The 19,347-nt window shown below is 42.5% G+C and overlaps 1 protein-coding gene across 1 annotated transcript in view; it reads left to right on the top strand.

The window, feature by feature from the left end:
- Positions 1-19,347, top strand: part of LOC309408649 (netrin-4-like) — a gene marked incomplete at its 3' end in the record, with an annotated part of 53,359 nt that overhangs the window by 30,183 nt on the left and 3,829 nt on the right. The window contains exons 4-8 of the mRNA XM_082004544.1: positions 8,227-8,353; positions 8,896-9,084; positions 16,844-17,057; positions 17,828-17,964; positions 18,974-19,042. Of these exons, the coding sequence (XP_081860670.1) occupies positions 8,227-8,353; positions 8,896-9,084; positions 16,844-17,057; positions 17,828-17,964; positions 18,974-19,042 (736 nt within the window). The remainder of the gene's footprint in view (positions 1-8,226; positions 8,354-8,895; positions 9,085-16,843; positions 17,058-17,827; positions 17,965-18,973; positions 19,043-19,347) is intronic.

Genomic DNA, 19,347 nt, shown 5'->3' with positions numbered 1-19,347 from the left:
GATGCCAGTCTGAATACTCAGCTAAACACTATCATTGACTTTTCTTCACCATTACCTATCCAGTGAATTTGGAACCCATGGCAGCTCATTCACTCACTGCTGTGGAGACCAAAACCTGTATGGACTCAGGTGGCCTTGCCACAAGTGTCTCAACTCTACTTATCCCTGCCAAGTTCCCTCAGACTTAGTTTACTAAAGTGACCAAGTATGGGCTAGAAATTCAGTTCCCTCAGAAAACATCCATATGTGTACCAGTTTTTAGACACATACACTTATTAGACCTTTTCCCAGAAACCAGCAAGTGACATAGGAAAATAATGGCTTTTTTCATTCCCAGTTCGAGCAGGAATTTGAACTGGCAGCCTACCCATAGCAGGCACTGTAATCTGAGACTTACTCCCAAGCCATCCATTCTTTTAGGTCTTTGAAAATTTGAAAAAAATTGAAGGAAATTTTTGTCATCTTAAAAGTCGTATGTGCTCTCCTCAGGACCTGATATTGAAGGATTTATTATAAATGTGCATGGATACACCTCTTCATTTGGAGATACAACAGAGCCCATTTGAACTCTAAGAGAAAGAAAGCAGAATAGTAGACACTGTTAATGTATATAACCACTCAAAATGACCCAGAAAGACTCATTTTACTAAAAGCAGGTAAGGGACTAGCCTCTGATGTCATTGCAAACTGCTGTATCCAAAATTTCTCTGGCGATATTACAAAGTGAATACAGAGCCCAAAGACAAACATTTTTTCTGAATCAGCAACAGTTGCTCTGTTCTGGAAGGCTTCCAAATTTAACCTTCATTCATTAGGAAAAAAGCCCCAAAATAGACTAAGAATAGCCTAAGAGAAAGAGCAACAAGCACAACATTTACTGAAAGGACAAAAGGTAAAAGAAACTAAATGGGCAGAGAGAAAGCAAGAGGCTTCAGGTATTATACAAAGCTGAACAGAGTTTAAAAATATCAAAAAAGTCTGGGACAATCATATGGAAAATTTCCACTTGCTCTCTCAGCTGTGGATCAGAATTCAGGTGAAGCAACTTTGTGCAAAGGTGAATAAGTATGATGCAATTTCTTGGAATTGTTGTATGAAAGCAGGATATGGTTCTACACTACTTGCTATAAATCAACCAGAAGTTACTGAGCTCCATGGAAGAACTACTGGATGAAATTAATGGCTTAGTATAGCATGTCAAACTAAATGATTGGAACTGATCATCCTGGCATTAAAATCCATGAAGCTATAACCTCCTCTGTCTCCTGATTCAAAGCTGCTCAGGTGGTAGATGTACAAATCAAAGCCTTTGGCAGCAATACCAGACTTGTAACAGCACGACTGTACTGTGAGGCAGATGAGGGAATTAATCCTGATTAAAAACACTAGTGCCAAGGAAAAAAAAAAGTAGTTTTAACTTTTTTTTAACATGGCTTAGTTTCACAGTCCAATTTGCACATGAATCAGGGTATGATGCAGAAGGTGATAGCATAGAAAGAAGTAGTAAGGAAAGCAGAAATGTCTCAGATCAAGATTGCTCCTAAAGACTTGACACCATGAAACCACAGCCTGAGAACATAGCTGCTATACCAAAACACAAAAGCAAAGCTTGCTTTCAAGTACCCATTAAAGTCAATCATGATGATTGAGAGTATAACATAACATTTTTATTCCTTTCCAGGAATAATAATGCCCCCTAACTGCAAGTATGTCAGCTTATGAACTAGCCCTTTGCAAAAGCTGATTAGAAAACTGGAAGCTTGTTGCAGCCAGAATATCAGTATTTAAAGCAACATTTTTCATCTTTCAAAGCTCATAGCACGCATTAGTGACATGAGTAACCCTGGCTGAATGCACTCGGAAAGCAGGACTGCAAGAATACAAACTCTTACAGGTTATGAACATAGTACTTCAGACTGGTTTTATGAAACGGAGAGGTTTATATGATCACACAGTCTGCCTGCCAGTGCATCTAATTGTCTGATCCATTCCCCACAACAATTTTGTAAGGCACCATCCAGTTTAAAAAAAAAATTATCAGAGCAACTGAACTCTCAATACAATGATGCTCCAATGAATGGGAAAGATTCTTGGAGACAACTAGAGTTGTGACAGTAATGAAGAAAAGCAGATGAAGGGAGGTGTCATAAAAATAAATTCCATAATATTTTTGAAGTACATTATCGCAGCAATGAGCATATCACTATGGAGAAGTCCATACAGGCCTAAATACTTTTGTATTTAAGGATCAGTATATGTTGACTGATGCAGCATCACATATTGAACATTGAGGATAAAGTGAAATATGAGAGATCTGAGACAGAAATCTCCTGGACCTCAATCTTTCTCCTGCTGTACCAATACATTTGTATGTATTCATATAAATCCATGTCATAAACTAATCAGGCTTGTATTGGGTTTGAGTGGCAAGGTTTTGGTAGCGGTGGGGGCTGCAGGGGTGGTTTCCGTGAGAAGCTGCTAGAATCTTCCCCTATATCTGATAGAGCCAATGCCAGCCAGCTCCAAGATGGACCCACTGCTGGCCAAGGCTGAGCCCATCAGTGATGGTGGTAGCACCTCTGGGATAACAGATTTAAGAAGGGGAAAAGAAGCAGCATGTGGCATTTGCAGTCAGAGGGAGGAGTGAGAATATGTGAAACAGCTCTGCAGACACCCAGGTCAGAGCAGAAGGAGGCAGGAGATGCTCCAGGTGCCAGAGCAGAGGTTCCCCAGCAGCCCCTGGGGAAACCCACGGTGGGGCCAGCTGTGCCGCTGCAGCCATGGAGCTCCATGGGGGAGCAGATCTCCACCTGCAGCCCATGGAGGACCCCACACTGGAGCAGGGGGATGCCCAAAGGAGACTGTGACCCCGTGGGAGGCCAGCACTGGAGCAGGCTCCTGGCAGGACCTGTGGCCCCGTGGACAGAGGAGCCCAGGCTGGAGCAGGCTTGCTGGCAGGACTTGTGACCCTGTGGGGGACCCATGCTGGAGCACTCTGTTCCTGAAGGACGGCACCCCATGGAAAGGACCCAGGCTGGAGCAGCTCGTGAAGAACTGCAGCCTGTGGGAAGGACCCACATTGGAGAAGTTCGTGGAGAACTGTCTCCCGTGGGAGGGACCCAATGCTGGAGCAGGGCAAGAGTGTGAGGAGTCCTCCCCCTGAGGAGGAAGGAGCAGCAGAGACAACGTGTGATGAACTGACCGCAACTCCCATTACTCATCCCCCTGAGCTGCTGCAGGGGAGAAGGTAGAGAAAATCAGGAGTAAAGTTGAGCCTGGGATGAAGGGAGGGGTCAGGGGAAGGTGTTTTAAGATTTATTTTTTATTTCTCGTTATCTTACTCTGACTTGACTGGTAATAATTTAAATTAATTTTCCCCATGTCAAGTCTGGTTTGCCCATGACAGTAACTGGTGAACGATCTCTCCCTGTCCTTATCTCGACCCATGAGCCTTTCGATATATTTTCTCTCCCCTGTCCAGCTGAGGAGGTGAATGATAGAGCGGCTTTGGTGGGTACCTGGTGTCCAACCAGGGTCAACCCACCACAGGGCTTTAGCTGAAAACCGGCTAAAGTCATTCCTAACTTATGGCATGAATCTCATGTAAGCCTCTGTTCCTCACACCTCGCTTTCAAGCTCCCTCCACCTGGATTGCCAGCTCCAAATCTAGATGGATGAAGTATTTTTTTCAGCAGATGCCTCCTAGTAGTCAGATATCCTAAAGATTCCAATGACGTTAATCCAGTGGCAATCAAAGTATTATTATCAGGGTTCTGAAGGCAGTAAAAGGGCTTTAACAGCCCTGACCAGCCCCACCTGAGACTCCCACCCATGCTCTCTGTCCATTGGCCTGGGGCTCCATTTAGGCTCAGCCCTGGGTTGTCAGCTCCTGTTTGAGCACTGCTGTAGATGTGCCTGTCTGTACCCCTGCCTCTGGCCCTGCTTCCTGGATGGACCTTGGGCCTATGCTGTAGGTAGCTTCCCTCCTGGTGGATGACCCCCGCTATGTGTCGTAGCTTGTCTCTCATTCTGCCTCCTGGATGGACTTTGAACCCATGTTGTGAGCTTGTTCCTGGGCCTGTCTCTTGCTGCTCCTGCATTGCCCCTGGTCCACCCCCTTGCTGTGTCTGAGGCTGTCAACAAGCTGTGGTACCAGCTCCCTGCTCTGCCCACTGTGCTCAGGATGGTGCCCCCTCAGTAAGGGCACAGCCTGTGCTGTGGTAACCCTCAGCTTATAGCTCCTCAATCTTTGAAGAGCAACTGGTCCTTGCTGCTGACAATTATCTCCTTAATCATCATATCTCCTTGCAACTCTGACCCGGCTTTCTAGGGCATACTAAAATATCAGTGTAATTCCCCTGAACCTGTACTTCTCTGACTATTTTCTCTACCTTGGCATGATCATCTTTGTGTTCTAGTGAGATCCAGTACATCCTGAGGTCTTGCATTTGGTAGAGAGCACAATCTTTTAGTTTTTTGGGAACCACTTTTGTGAGAGAGGTGTGGACTTCAGTAGTGAATAAGAAGTCAGGGACATGCCTGCTGTCTTTGTGCTGGTGTTGAGTGTGAGTCTGACATTCTTCCTTCCCTAAGCAGATATCCTATTTCCTATTTTATCTGACACCTTCTTGTATTTCATTCTTGTTCCTTCCTGAAGTTTGGTCTCTGGCTGCCTCTCCTATCTCTTCCTCTCTAACAGAACAAATTGTTTGTCGTTACTTGCAAGCTACCTCATCTACCCTCATGTTTAAGTGTAACAGGTCTCTTCCACAGCTCAGTTTCTCCTGCATTAACAGTCTTTCTGCAATGGCCGCTTACATCCATGTATCACCTTTCTTGTGTGTGTTCTACTTGAGCTCTTTGTCTCTACTCTCTTCTATCCAACTCCTTTCTGTATTACATTGCTACTTTATGTTGCACCCTTCTCCTTATCTGTTTTGACTTATGAATGCTATGAGACTACTCTCCATGGAAAAAATTTTCAATGAGATACCCATCCACAGATAGCACATGGCAGACTTGCTTTCTCTTCCATTAGCTTTGCCCCAATACCCATCAATTCTCTTTTCCTTGTTCTTAAACCTATATATAAAAAAAATTAGTCCTCAGACCTAATACTTTCTCAATAAAGTTCCATGCCAGGTCCACTGTTTCCTTCTGCCTGCTCAGTGGCTCTCCTGGCTTTTCAACCCTTTTGTCTAAGCTAGTCATCCTTCCACATATATTTGGTAAACTGTTCAATAGCAGGGATCACAGGCAGGAAGCTTCCTTTATGCCTCTGTCCTACTCAACATGTCATTCCTAGATAGCCTCCACAAAGTACAGTTTGCAACAAACTGGGGTCAATGAGCAAACTAACACATCTACTTACCTCCAAAGAACAACTGGACTCTTCCTTTCTCACTTAATTTTCCTGTTTACTTTCTGAATAATTGTTCATGAGTGTTCACACCATCTGTGCTGTGCACTGTAAGCACAGGGTCCTGTGGAATAATGAATATTTGATCATGTCATTCAAGGCTAAAACAAAATTGCATGATTTAATCCTGCCGTTTCCCAACTGTACAATCTCAGCATTTCTTTCATGTAATTTTTTCATATAGTGAAAGCACAGTTTGTGCATATATCATTAAAAAACCTAATGGGCCAACTTACAAATTTTGCATTGAAATACACCAGGATTTTCCAAAGTGACTGGATCCAAGGCTTTGGTTCTGGTCCATTTTGGAATGAGCAGTAAAGTTCAGCTGTAAACTTCACTCTGAAGTTTGGGGACATTAAAATCTATGGTTCTGGGGCAGGCTTATGTTATGTTTCCTCATTCCTGGTCTTTTCCTCTGTTCTATGGCTTCTGCAAAGCAGTCACTGTGCCCACAGGGGGGAACTTATAAACCTGAAGAGCCAAACTCAAATAGGGAGAAGCCCAACACTGTTACTTATTAGCATTGTTGTCTTTGTAATTTGTCATCCTGTTTAGAGCTTTGAACATGGACGACTTTCTTGTACAAAGATCCGGAGAGGCATCACATAATGTGCTACATGCTGTATCCTCCTGAGGTTTGCTGGTGCTGAGCTCTGACAGAAATGCACACCCTGAAGTCTGTGCTCAGTCTTCCGTGAGGAGGCAGCCAACCGCTCTGTGCAGCAGCGAATCTGCCAGCTGGCCATGGAGGGGCGATGGCATCAGCTGCAGCCTATCCCCTTTGCTAGTGACACGAGTATCTGGTCTGGGAGGATTAGAAACCAGGGGAGTGGAGAGCAAACTGCTGCAGGGTGATGGGTTTGGGGGCAGGGGAGCACATTCAGGGAACTGCTCGTTTTAACATTTCTCTCTTGATCCCAAGCTACCTGCTACATGTGATGGGGGAGGGGGGACGGCAAAGGGAGAGCCTGACTTTCAGGGAAGACTATGGAGAAACATAACTCACATTAGTGGTGAGATTAAAGGACTAGATTCAACTCACACCCCAGGCAAAGTGAAATCTCAGCCTCTGCTTTTTGTGTAACGTGCCGTGGGCCAGAGCTGTGACAGTGGGGTTACAGAGCTTAGCATCCTCGACAGTGCACAGAAGGAGAGGGCTCCAGTCCCTGACTTCTGCGTGTTTCCTGCTCTAGTGCAAGTGTCGTCTTGCATGTGAGATACCACTAATTAGCAGCTTCTCTTGTGATGGGTGTAGAACATGACCTGTGGTCCCTCCTTTCCCTTTCTCCTACTCCCTATGCTGGATATTTCTTCAAAGAATTTCTCAGGGGCATCCTTTCTCTGAGGCATTGCAAACAGATACTGGAATCCTTCTTCTTAATTAAAAACCAAACACAACAAAAAACCCTCTTGTAAGGCACTTCTTGGATGTAGCTCAATATTACAGAATGTTGTGCACCAAATTACAGTCTATAATGGAACTGGCTCTTACATTCCTGGTTTGTGAAGTGACTTGAGAACAGAATCAGTTTCAATAATAACTTTCTGTTTGAAGTCTGGACTAGCTCAGTTTCCAAGGTTGGGTTTCTGGTGTGAATACCTGATTCCAAAACTGACATATATTAGAATATTTCCACGATTAAAGTTCATTATTTTGTTCCAATGAAGGCAGATAAGTACAGAGGAAGCAAGTTCTTTTTTCAAGTATTTTTCAAGCAAATACTCACAGAGAGAACTTTACTGTTCAGCCAGTTTTAGTCAAGGCTTTTTGCACTTCTTTCTTTGCTTCCCCCTCAAATATTTTGTAAATTGTGGTTTCCTAGCTTAGGTGGGTTTATATGCTTAGTTCTTGTAGATCAGCCCCATTCCTCAGCCATGCCAGCTTTTATTCATTTTTGTTGAATGTCTTGAACATCTTCCAATTTCTCATTTATCTGGTAATAAGATGTTCAAAACTGAACCACAGTATTGCAGATACAATTTCCTATCCTCTTGGAATAACAGTGCTCTTAGTTACACAGCCCAAAATTTTACTGGGCCTTTTTTGCTAACTGATTCCTTGCACATTCATATATAAGCTGGTAGGTTGGTGCCTACTGAACCCAAGTCTCTTCAAACATCAGTGCTTTCCTCTCACAGAATATGTGGTTCAGATTGATTTTTCTGTGGATATACTGGTTGGTATTTTTCTAGGTTTAATACTTTTGCTACATTTTTAACTGTGCTAGGAGGTCCAGGATTACTTGCTCATTCTTCTAACAATTTATAATTTAGTAATTCAGGGTGATTTCATTGCCCTATATTTACTCTGTCTTCCTGACCACTGCTAACATCAAATAAGACAGGGTCCAGCATCCACTGTTAGGTTGTGCTCTCCTGTGACTCAGCTCTGCTAGCCAAAAGTGTATTTGACACTGCCTGGAGGTGACTACCTGCTCAGGCTCTTTGCATGCTCTTCCCCTGAACTTGTAAATCAAAATAAGCTGTGTTAGCTCACCCAGTTTAAATAGTCTAGAGGCTGTTCATCAATGTAGTAGTAAAATAGCCAGCTCGAGAGTTAAAAAGAAATTGTTGCCACACGCATTTAAACTAAAAGATAGAGGAAAAATCTATATCATTAGTGACTGTGTGAAGGCGTGAAGGCATAAAGGCACACATCTAAGCTCCAGGCTCTGTGGGTTTCCTACGAGAGCCAGGCAGCTGTGTGGGAATTGTGCAGAAGTCCCACCTCCTCGTGAAGCTGTTAGGCACTCCACCATGGTCTTGCTTGTAGCTATTTGAATGTATTCTCTTTCCCCTGACAGGTCCATGGGAAGTGTGTGTGTAAACACAACACAGCAGGGGACCACTGTGAGAAATGTGCACCACTATACAATGATCAGCCTTGGAAGCCAGGAGATGGAAAAACAGGGGTGCCAAATGAATGCAGAAGTAAGTGGGAAGGAGTTTCCTGATCCAGGATTTCAGGATGAGCGCTCACCATGCCAGCAGGCAAAGTTCCCTAACAAAAACTTCTGTTGATTTACACTAATGCTGCCATTACAGAAACTGGGGATAAGCTGTTGGTCATTGATAGAAAATTTCAGTATGCATGTTGTTTTACTACAGCTGACCCATCTGGGCTATTGGAAATGGAATTTACAAGGCAGAAATCTGTCCTTCATGCAGCTACGTCCCCTCACATGTTTTAGTGTTCCAGGGTTTTGTGCAGGGCTTATGATACCATCAGATTGGCTTGTCTTGCTGTAAGAATACCACACAGCTCATAACAACCCAATCTTCTCAGACCCTGCTACGACCCTCACTTTGTGTTGCAGTTCCTAGTTTTTATGAAAATCAAGGATTTCAGGTAGATGAAATGTGTTACATTCAGATATTTCCTCCATGATTCACAGTAGGAAAATGATACCATTTGAAAACCATTGCTGTGTCTATCATATAAGCCTGAAATATATTCTCCTGTTTCCCACCAGAGTGTCGCTGTCACAACCATGCTGATAGCTGCCATTTTGATTTGAGTGTTTGGCTGGCATCAGGAAAGCGCAGTGGTGGAGTCTGTGACAACTGCAAGCATAACACAGAGGGACATCGGTGTCAAAGATGCAAACCAGGGTATTACCGAGATAGAGGGAAACCCATATCTTCTACGGAGGTCTGCAAACGTAAGTGACTGTTGTTACATGCGGTGAAGACAAATGAATGGTGGAAGAATCATTAAAAGAAAGAAATCAGTAACTCCTATAGAAGTTAACTCATGATTATTACTATCCTTTCTTTGTATTCTGTTCCTAAACAACACTTCTCTGATCAAAGGTCATCTTCCTGATTTTCTGTGTCTTTCTCCCCCTGGTATCACACTTTTTTTTTTTTTTTGATAACTGCTACAGTTCTCCCAATGCATTGCATTCTGGGGAAAGGTACATTCTTCTTGTGCTTGCATTTAAAATAATATGGTTCCTTTTTTCTTGAAGCATATTTTGTTTAAGTGTTTTTTCTGCATCTTTCAAGAGTGTGTGTGCCTATGTATAAGCTATTGTTAAATTCCATTGGATTGTGCAACATCTGTGCACATAAATATATATAATAATGGCTGCAGGAGGTGTAGGAAGCATGAGACCATGCACATCCACTTGGGAACAAATAGATCAGCGCTTACTCAGACCTATCTCTGGATTCTACAGCTGTATTATGGGGTGGTCTGCCCAAATTAATTGCCTCATTAACACTTCAGCAGGATGTGTTAGGAAGTAACTCAGGCATAGAGGCATTAATGTGGGTGTACAACCTCTGGATCAAGGTAGTTTGCACCCAGCCAGTCTGGAATTTAGCCCAAATCTCCCTTACTTAGTGTAAACATTTCCTGAGTATCCTGCTGGCAGGATACTTTACACATCTGATTCCATCTGGCATCTATCTGGGAGGTTGCTGTTTCCAACAATATACATAATTTCATTTCTCCCTTTGGATAGTTTTCCTTCCCCATAGCTCAGGCATCAGTTGCCAGCACAGAGAACTTAATCCTCTGTCATCTATAGTCACGCCCATTGGCATCATGTGCTTTTGAGGCTCTCCTGACCCTTTGATGGTCTTCATCAAGATTCCTCTTAAACACTCAGGTTACAAACACTCCCCTCCCTAGGACTGTATGGCCTGTGATGCTGCTTGAACTTTCTGTGCACAACACATCCTATGTTTCTCTTCTTTTGTATTCTTTCCACTGGATCTTAGTGCCAGCACAGACTGCTTCCACAGGACCCCTTCTTTTCAATTTCACAGCGTTCATCACAGAACACTGATCAGCAGACAGGGCTGGGGGTAAGCTTCTCTAACTCACCCTCTATCTCATAGTGTTCTATGGTGGCCCCTTTATAGTCCCGTTTCTACTCTGGGCAGATTTGCTACAGGGAAATATTATAATAAGAATAAATTGTTGTGCCAGAAGATTAGTTTTCAGTCTCATAGTACCGGAAAGAATCTGTGTATGAACTCTTGTATTTAGCAGCAGAGTGATGGTGTAGTAACCAACATCACGTGTAATATTAGATAACTGCTAAAGTCAAGGAGCACTGGAGAGCAGTGAAGAGGAAAAAACATTGTTTGAAAATACAGCCTATCTGTGTGGAAACCCTAGAACAGTCTGCCTGGATGAAATCAGACCTTGACTCTACCTCTTTTGTCTGGTCTGGTTACAGGCCTCTCAGTACCTTCTGCCAATACTCTGCATAGCAAAAGAAAGACCATTCCAAAATTTACCTTGTTGAAAGAGCTTTTATTCCTATCATGCCAGTCAAGCACAATAATGTTCTTTTCACCTGGGAGCATGCTGCTGCCAGCAGAAGGCCCCCAAATGCCATTGTTTCCACTCGGGCTTGCACACTCAGCCCTAGATAGCTGCCATCCTGCTTTAGCCACCTAAAAGTTATATGTTTTTTCTAAGCTCCTGTACAGTCAGTGGAGAAACACTGGGACCTCTAGGGAATGATTTATTGCAGTCTAATGTAGATGCCTGAGATAGATGAGCTGAATTGCCCTCTAGAGGATATCTATCTCTCTTGACTTAAGAGGTGTTCTGGATCACTAGCCTGTGCTAGAGTTTCTGTTGGTTGAGATTAATCTAAAATGGGTTTGATTCAGCATTATTGCAATAGGTAAGCATGACCCTATCTGCACGATTCAAGTCACTGGGACCTTCCACAGGCGTGCAAAGGCATGCGTGAATGCTTGCCATATCAAGATAAAAGGAAATGATATTGCAGTTTACTCTAGAGAGCCTGAGCTTTTCAAGCAGACTGATGTGTGCATGATGCTTGTACCTGTGTGGAAATAGAAGGGACATTGCAGATATAACTACAGAGTTAAGAGAAACCTGGGAGGAGGGGGGGATAGTCTGTGCCTTTTCTCTTTTACTTAAGGTTGAGGAGGCGAATTCCCACAATGACATTTGACAAATTACCTTAATAGGGTAGTGTTGTGTATGATGAAAGAACTGATCCCCAAACACTTCCCCATGTGGTTTGCAGGCAGTGTATAAGTGTGTACTTCATGTTATGCTGTACCTCTGCAGAGAATTTTCAGGGAATGTTTCACTACTTTGGTTATTATCAGTGACAGCAAAACCAGAGCTCTGCAGACAGGCAGAGTAGCTTTGGTTAGAACAGACTCAGTCTGATAGAGGGAAGATTTCACCTCCAGGACCATCATCAGCTCCTTATGCCTAGATGTAAGATAGAGGCCCTCTTCTCCATCCTTTAGGTTGCAAAATTTGCATTGCTATTAAACTTAAGCTAGTGTGGTCTGAATAAATTGTTTAGGTTGTGTGACCCTAAAAACAACTCTGGTTATTTGGTAAAAAACAGTTACTGTTTTGAGTATTGCTAATATGCAAGAAATTAGACAATTAGACCACCAGGTACATTTCTCTCATACTTCAGCCTGCTGATCATACATCAAAGAGCTGCCACTTCTGAATTATCATGTTTATCAGGATATAAATGTACCGATTCCAAGGCAACATCTCACTTTGAGAAAGCTACGTATACAGTACCAGACTAACAACAGTAAATGAAAAACCCATCCACTGGGCAAGCGCTGAAAAGTAGTAATAAACTGCAAATAGCAGACTGAATGGATGATTTTGGTGAGAGCAACCTGGTCCTCAGCTTCCCATTTAGAACTCAGAGGGGAAAAAAAAAAAAAAACCCTCAATGGGAGATCAAAACTTGACCCTTGTGTACGGTAGATACTGAGCTGGGAAAGGAAATCTGATGAAAAAGCTGAATGAAATGCTGTGCTAATCCCTTTGAGAAAGCACGCTTGAAGAGTGCTCTGCCATCCAGAGCAAAGTCTAGGTTCAGCTGTGACATCCCCCTCAGGCTCCCAGAAAGTTAACAGGACACTGCCCAGGCCCAGAAAGAGTCTTTAAGCATTAGTCTAATAATGAACAGCATTCTCTCTTAATCACCGCTAGGAAAAAGAAGTTGTATAACAATTGGATGCCCTGGCACTATCCAAACCACCCTTGGCTGACCCTCCAATGTAAGACTGCAAATATATTCCCTTAGGGAAAAAACCCACAAAACAACCCAAAACCTGTTAAAATTTGACATGTAAGTGTGAATCTGCTGTTCCTTTTTGTCTGCAGAGGTAGCCTGCCTGTGATCCCTTTGCTTCTCCTGTTCCTAGCAGCTGGGATGAATGAGCGCCAGGTTGTGTGCAAAGCCTTGTTTTGACACTGCTTAGATCTATATTTAAAAAAAAAACAGAAGGCATGAAAAGAGCCCTAGAGCAAGGCACACACCTGCCTGTTATTGGGGGTGACAACACAGGATTAAGTAGTTTGGATATAGACTTGTATGGGAGCTTTGACTCAGAAGCCTATTTGTTTCCTAGCCAATGGTTAGAAAAGCTGCTGTATCCTTGGCTCTTTCCTGTGGCTTATTTGGAGGCTTAAAGGATCCTTCTGAAATGGCACCATCTTTTGTACTCACTCTTTGCTTAGCTTAAAAAATATTGCTGGCATGTAGACCCATTAAAAAGGGTGTCCAGGAAAACGAGGTTTTTTTACTCTAAGCACAAGGGCTGAAAATTAAAATGTGCTGAGATGCACAGGCACACACACTCTGAAAAGCTCTGCTTCTCATCCTTTTGCTTCTGAGCAGAGGGAGTGAACTTTTAATTGTAATATCACAAAGGCCTGATCACATCTTGGTTCAAAATCTGTCTTAATCAGCCCTGACCACACACACAGCTGTCTATCTTATTTCCTTCATTTAAGAAACATCATTGGCTGAGTCAACCCCCACATCTGACATACTTTAAAAATTGCCCTGATTTGGTCATATGCTCCAAAGATGCACATGTATATATTTCAGATTCAAAAGGCTTTGTTTTATTTTTCATTCTGCCTGTTTTTGATCAAATAGCCAGTGTCTGCTCATAGCTATATCTTATGCAGTATTATTAGACAGAGTTTAGGGCAAGATAGCTCAAAGTCCAGTGAATTTCTTGGAGAACTTGCTATTTTCCTGTAAGTTGGGACCATATTGTTGCAACCAATATTATATTTTACATCTGTGTCTAATTACATGGGAAAGACAGCTGTGCTGAGGGCAGACAGATTTATTGAGGACTTCAGTGGAGACTACTGTATGAATTATTCATTTTTCATTATTCCTTGTCTCCTTTTTACACTAGTTTCTGACAAAAAAAAAAACTTAGTATAGGAGTGAGGCTAAAAGGCAAGAGGATGCTTTGTGGTACTTTGTGACTGATAGCCAATTCTGAAGTACAATGATGAAATTTTTATTACACTGCTGTCAAGGGGAGAATCCAAATAAACCAGCCATCTCTGAGCCAGAACTGTCTGCACACCGTCCCTAACATAATTGATGATGCCTTTGACAAACAAGGCCATTGTCATGTCGGCTGGTGTTTTGTTAGACAGGGAGGCGTATGGAGAGAAAACTAGGGTTTGCCAAGGGAAAAGAAACAAAAATCAGCAGGGAAAGATGCTGTGTTGTCAAATACTGGGAAATGTAAAAGGGTGAGGTTTTGGAAACTTGCTTTTATATTCCTTTAATTGTGAGGTTTATCTGCAAATCTATGGTACCATTAAACAGATAAAACCCAGTCATCAACAGCTGCCCCTCCAGCATGTGACATGTTGGCTCTTATTTTGGGAGTTACCTTAGATGCACAACTGGGATTTTGGCCATAATACTCTGGAAGCCAGACAATGTACACACCCAAGCTGAAACGCTAAATAAACACAGACTGAGTAAAGCGTTTGCAAGCCACTTGTATAACTCATCTGAAAGTGTTGTACATTTATTAATTCAGCTTGCTTTCTGATCCACCAGAAGCTGCCCCAGTTTCTTAATTGGGAAATACGCCCTACAGTTCATTTGGGAACACTAGGTTTCCTGAAAGGTAGCCCCAAAATGAGAAGGAGGTACAGGAGGCAAAGCACTTTTTTCCCTACCTCCTCATCAGCTTCTGCCAATCCTGTCAGTCACTCTCCTGTAATACTTTCCCTTAGGAATAGGATGGGAGAAGGACTCATATTCCCAAATCAGGATCTAGTCTCAGTTGGTGATAGGTAGTCTAATGATGCTAATGATTTACCTATCTGTTATGTGACCCTAACTGATGAAACTTGAAAACCGGAAATAAGATGGGAATGAAGATGGACCCACAAGTCGCAGAAAGATAGGAAATTTCAGGTGAAAACTCCACAGGTAGATACAGTGATACTACAGTGAATCAGAAACATGGATTCAGGTCAACCTATATGTTGGCAACCTTTTACTTCTTGTGGCTCAGACCTGTCTGCAGTAAAGGAAGCATGTGTTTCCCATCCTTATTCCCAAAACTATGACACCCATTTTTTTCAGTGACAAATGGAACTAAGTGTCTCCTCTTTTAGGGTGATGTAGTCAGCCCTGCAAAAATCTGGGCAAAAATAATTCAAGTTGAGCAGCAACAAATCAGAACTTGCCTTTGAAACTGTCAGTGCTAATGAGCACTTCATGGTTACACCTGCTCTCCAGAAGTGACAGCAAAATCCCTGGGTTTGCTCCCAAAGTCAAGACTGCTTTGTGACAAACAGGCGAGCCTGCTGCCATCCGCCAACCAGCTCATTGTGTTGAGTACATTGCCCATGACAGCACGCTTATTTTCTGTCCTTAGGCTATTGTGCTAGTGTCCCTTGAAAACAACGGACTGAGATCCGTGTACAACAGAGTGTAATAATATTATTAAAAATACCGGCATAAAGAACACAGGGCAAGGTGAAAAAAATAACTATGTAGTAAGCAGATCATAAGAGAAATTCCCTTTAAACAAAATTGCTCACCCTTTTTGTTGTACTATATTCAAAAGATATTTTCTTTTCTTGAGCATCAAATATAAGGTTGCAGATGAAAGTGAATCTGTCCCTGCTACACTTAACACTCTTTATACTCATATACTAGCCCCTTCCCCTTGGAAAATGATGTGTGGAATCAGAGTGTTCACTTGGTCTCTTATCTGTGAGTTCATGAAGAAAAGTAGTTTGATTAGAAGCAATGATGGGCAAACTTCAAAAGCTTTGGAGATCATGTTTGGTTCAAATAAGCATCCAAAAGGCTGGCCTCTGATCCAAGCTATCTAAACACCTTGGGTGTCCAACATTTAACTGAAAATCTCTGTTAAAGCGGGCCTTAGCCACAAGTTTTTTATTTCTGCTGTCTTCCAGATGGATGAAGTAGTGACGCATTTCTTTTTCAATCTCTTATACAAGAAAAAGCCGGGGCACACTGCTTTGTTAATACAAAAAAGAGCTGAAATATGAAGGCCTGGAGTTCATCTCCATTCTCATTTTAATTAAACCTGTTTGAGTATCAGAAATAAGTGGGTATGTTTATTGCTTGTATTTTACCTCTGCAGAGCTGTTGGCACAAGGCTTGACTATCCCTGCTAGCCTCTGTTCTGATGGAGAGCAGTCAACTGTGTTGGCTTTGCACCATTATCTGTATACTACTTTCCACCTCACTCCCTGATGCTGTCACATTAGGAATGTACTGGTGATGTGGGATTATGACAATTTATTGTCTGTGAAGGCAGAATTGCCCACAGGAGCTGTAACTATCTGTTTTACTGCCAAGTTGCCTTGAGTTGCCAGGCTGGTGTCAAACTGGCATTAGAAAGATCTAGGGGTTTTTTCCTCCTATTTGCTCATCTCCAGCTGCATGTAAAATACATTTAGTGATTTTTACAGATCTTATCTCATTCTGTCTGCCATATAACAAATCTGCTCATCTATTTGTACAAAAAAATCTCATCAGCTTCCTTACACACAGACAGTACTGCATGGTGAGATGTGTCGCTTAGAACTCACACTGAAGGAAATTCGTGGAGTCTTTGGAGGCAGAAATTGAAAAAAAGTTTCTGGTCATCTGAACCACCTGCATAAGCCACATCTAGCCCCAGAAGAAACAGTAGTTTTGTGATTTCTGTGTTCACAGAAAAGACAATGTAGGCAATGGCTATAATTTTTTTACCTCGTCCATGCTAGTGAATCTTTTTGCAAAACACTTCAGAAGTGAATCTCCTGCAAGGCCCTTTAAAAATAAACACACAGTGGAGGCTTTCTGTCACCGCTTCAAACCCCTGTATGGTCAAGATTTGTGTAGTAGGGATAGAACTGACTTTCACTTAAATGGGTACCAGTTGTACTTGTTTTGGTGAGCTTAATGAGTTAAAAAGAAACAAAAATAATATTGCAATTGTAGGCTGACAATGCAATGTTTCCCAGTTCTGACTTAAAAGTACTGAGCTGAACATAAGGAAGGGGGCACAAGTTTATCAGCCTTGTGAAAATGTCACTTAACCAGATGACCCCTGGGCACATAACCTCAGTCACCTCTTACCGTATCTCCATAGCTTGCGCCTGCCAGCCAATGGGTTCAGCCAACGCAACTTTCAGCAGAAGCTGGCGATGCCACCCCAAGACGGGATTCTGCTACTGCAAGCCAGGTGTGGCGGGCCCCAACTGCGATAGATGTCTCATGGGCTACTGGGGCTTTGGAGAAAATGGCTGTCGCCCTTGTGACTGTGCCAGAGACTGCGACCAGCATACTGGAAACTGTTTCAATGGGTAAAGAAGCCCTCCTTTGGGTTCACTTTGAGATGGGATTCTGTGAAATGAAACAAAGATTAACTGAAGTACTGCTGCAATGACAGTAATTGAAGGACGCTGTAGGGTGCACAATCATTTGAAGAGGTGGCTGTAAATCGTAAGAGGTTTCTCAGATTCAATTTGGTGGCTGGTACACTTATGAGTCCATTGTATTATCCAAGGCAATCTTGAAATGATGACTTTTTGCAGTAATAACAGGCAACTCCACAACCCCATGGAAACATGTACAGCATCTTTAAATAACACCTGTTTGCCTTGGAAATAGATGGAAGAGTCTGGCGAGCTTGTCTGTCATCTGTGCCCAGGGTAAAAAGAATTACAAGGTCTCCCTCTCATTTCTAGAGGGTAGGCATCTGTACCCCAAATGTGCATTAATCACTGCAGAAATCCTATGATTTGCTGAGTGACTGCAGTTTTATGGGTCCTGCAGGTGTCCTCAGTTCCTAGTGATGTCAACAAGTGTTTTTACTTAATTCAGTAAAAACAAACAAAAGCAAAAAAGGCCCAATACATAGTTACTTTGAAAAATGTTAAGTCAGCAGTGGTAAAGTCTAAATAAAATCCTAGATCTTGTGATCTCTCCACATGGCATGAAGTCTTGCTCTTATTTGCACTCCTAACCTGAAGCAAGCAAGCTCATCAGTCTGGATACAGACGCATGCTACAAATACCTCCTTCCCACCCACCTCGTGTCCTAACCAGGTCTTCTGTTTTATATGTCCCCCCAGCTATGACAATGAGCCATTCTTTAACATCCCCATTGGGGGACGAATCCCTGACCTTGCGCAAACGCCAACCAACGAGAGTGAAGAGGAGTGGAAATGGAACGACCATGAGCAGGGATTTTCTGCGCTGAGGCACCCAGGTACAGCCCAGAGTCTGGGTACATGTAGTAACTTCACTCAGAGCCAGTTCTTTCTTCTCTCCACCCTGACTTAAATTCCCCCACTCACCTCTAGCTTGCCTGTCCCCATCTGCTGGCAACATCTGCTAATCTGAACGATATAGGCTATAATTACACATTGTTATTTTCCAAACCAACTGTACTATCCAACTTTGGTTTTGGAAATTGGTAAGACATGAATAAGATTGTGTGGAAAAAATGCTCTCCTTTTGTTGCTGTAATTATAGTCATAATGCTTATGATTTTACACAGCTCCTTGTTAAGCATTCAGTTGCTGTTCAGAACTTCAAATGCTATTTATAAAAAGATCATGTCAGCCATCACTGAAATGCACCACCTCTAGGGTCGAATGCAATTTAAGAGTATGATATTCCTCCTGGCGCAACAGCTCAGAAGAGAAACTAAAGTATACTGTATCCAGCTAACATTACAAAGTAAGTAGGCTTATAGAATGAGGTGGAGCCTTTAATAGTTAATTAGTTCTCAGTTTTGCTTGCCATGCATGAAGGTCAGGACTTACCAGCATCAATGGCTTTCTAAGACCCAGAGGTAATAGTGCCACCTATTGCATATCTTGACTTTTCTGAAAGGGATATTACCTTAACACCGGCAAGGATCAGCATTTCTTAGCTTATGGGATTGAACAAGGGCATTATTACTTACGTGATTTACACCTGGATCTGATTCTTACAAACCTTTTTATTAGTACCACCTATTAACTGTACAGTAGACCCCATGAAGGCTGCATTTTACTTGACAGTACTGATCAGGTTTCAGAACAATTACTGTATCATCTAACAAGAAACAGATCTGCAAATAACTGAGCTCACTCTCAAACTTCCTCTTAAGGTCCATCTAGATTATGGGAGCTATGCTGGTACAACTTTGTAACTGAGTATCATTTGCTTTTCTTTTCTCTCTCATGTCCTGGCTCTTCTCCAACCCTTTGTGTTCTGTGGTTCCCTGCTAGAAAAGTGTGTGTGCAAAGAAAAGGTGCTTGGAAGTGTCACTGACTTCTGCGAAATGAAATATGCTTATGGTAAGTGGGTAACATGCCCTCAAGGTATGATAATTTCACAATGTTCTCTCTATGCATGTTATTAGCTAATAGCTATGAAAAATGACTGGACTAGCTAAGTCATGAAATAAGAGATAGAATTTCTTCTGCCTTTTTTGTCTAGTGACCTGTCCAACTTCTGATGAGAACTGAACAGCATTTTTCATGCAAGGCTCCGTGGTGTCCTCTTTCTACCCAGTTACCTTCCCTCTCTAGAGCAGAAGGAGTGCTAGAACTGTAACTCAGTGGAATCGTTGGCCTCTACATCAAGAATAAGTGTTAAAAAC

This window comes from Phaethon aethereus, assembly GCF_964289735.1.
Source record: "Phaethon aethereus genome assembly, chromosome: 11".
Classification (NCBI taxonomy): Eukaryota; Metazoa; Chordata; class Aves; order Phaethontiformes; family Phaethontidae; genus Phaethon; species Phaethon aethereus.
This window is presented reverse-complemented; position numbering and strand designations above follow the sequence as displayed.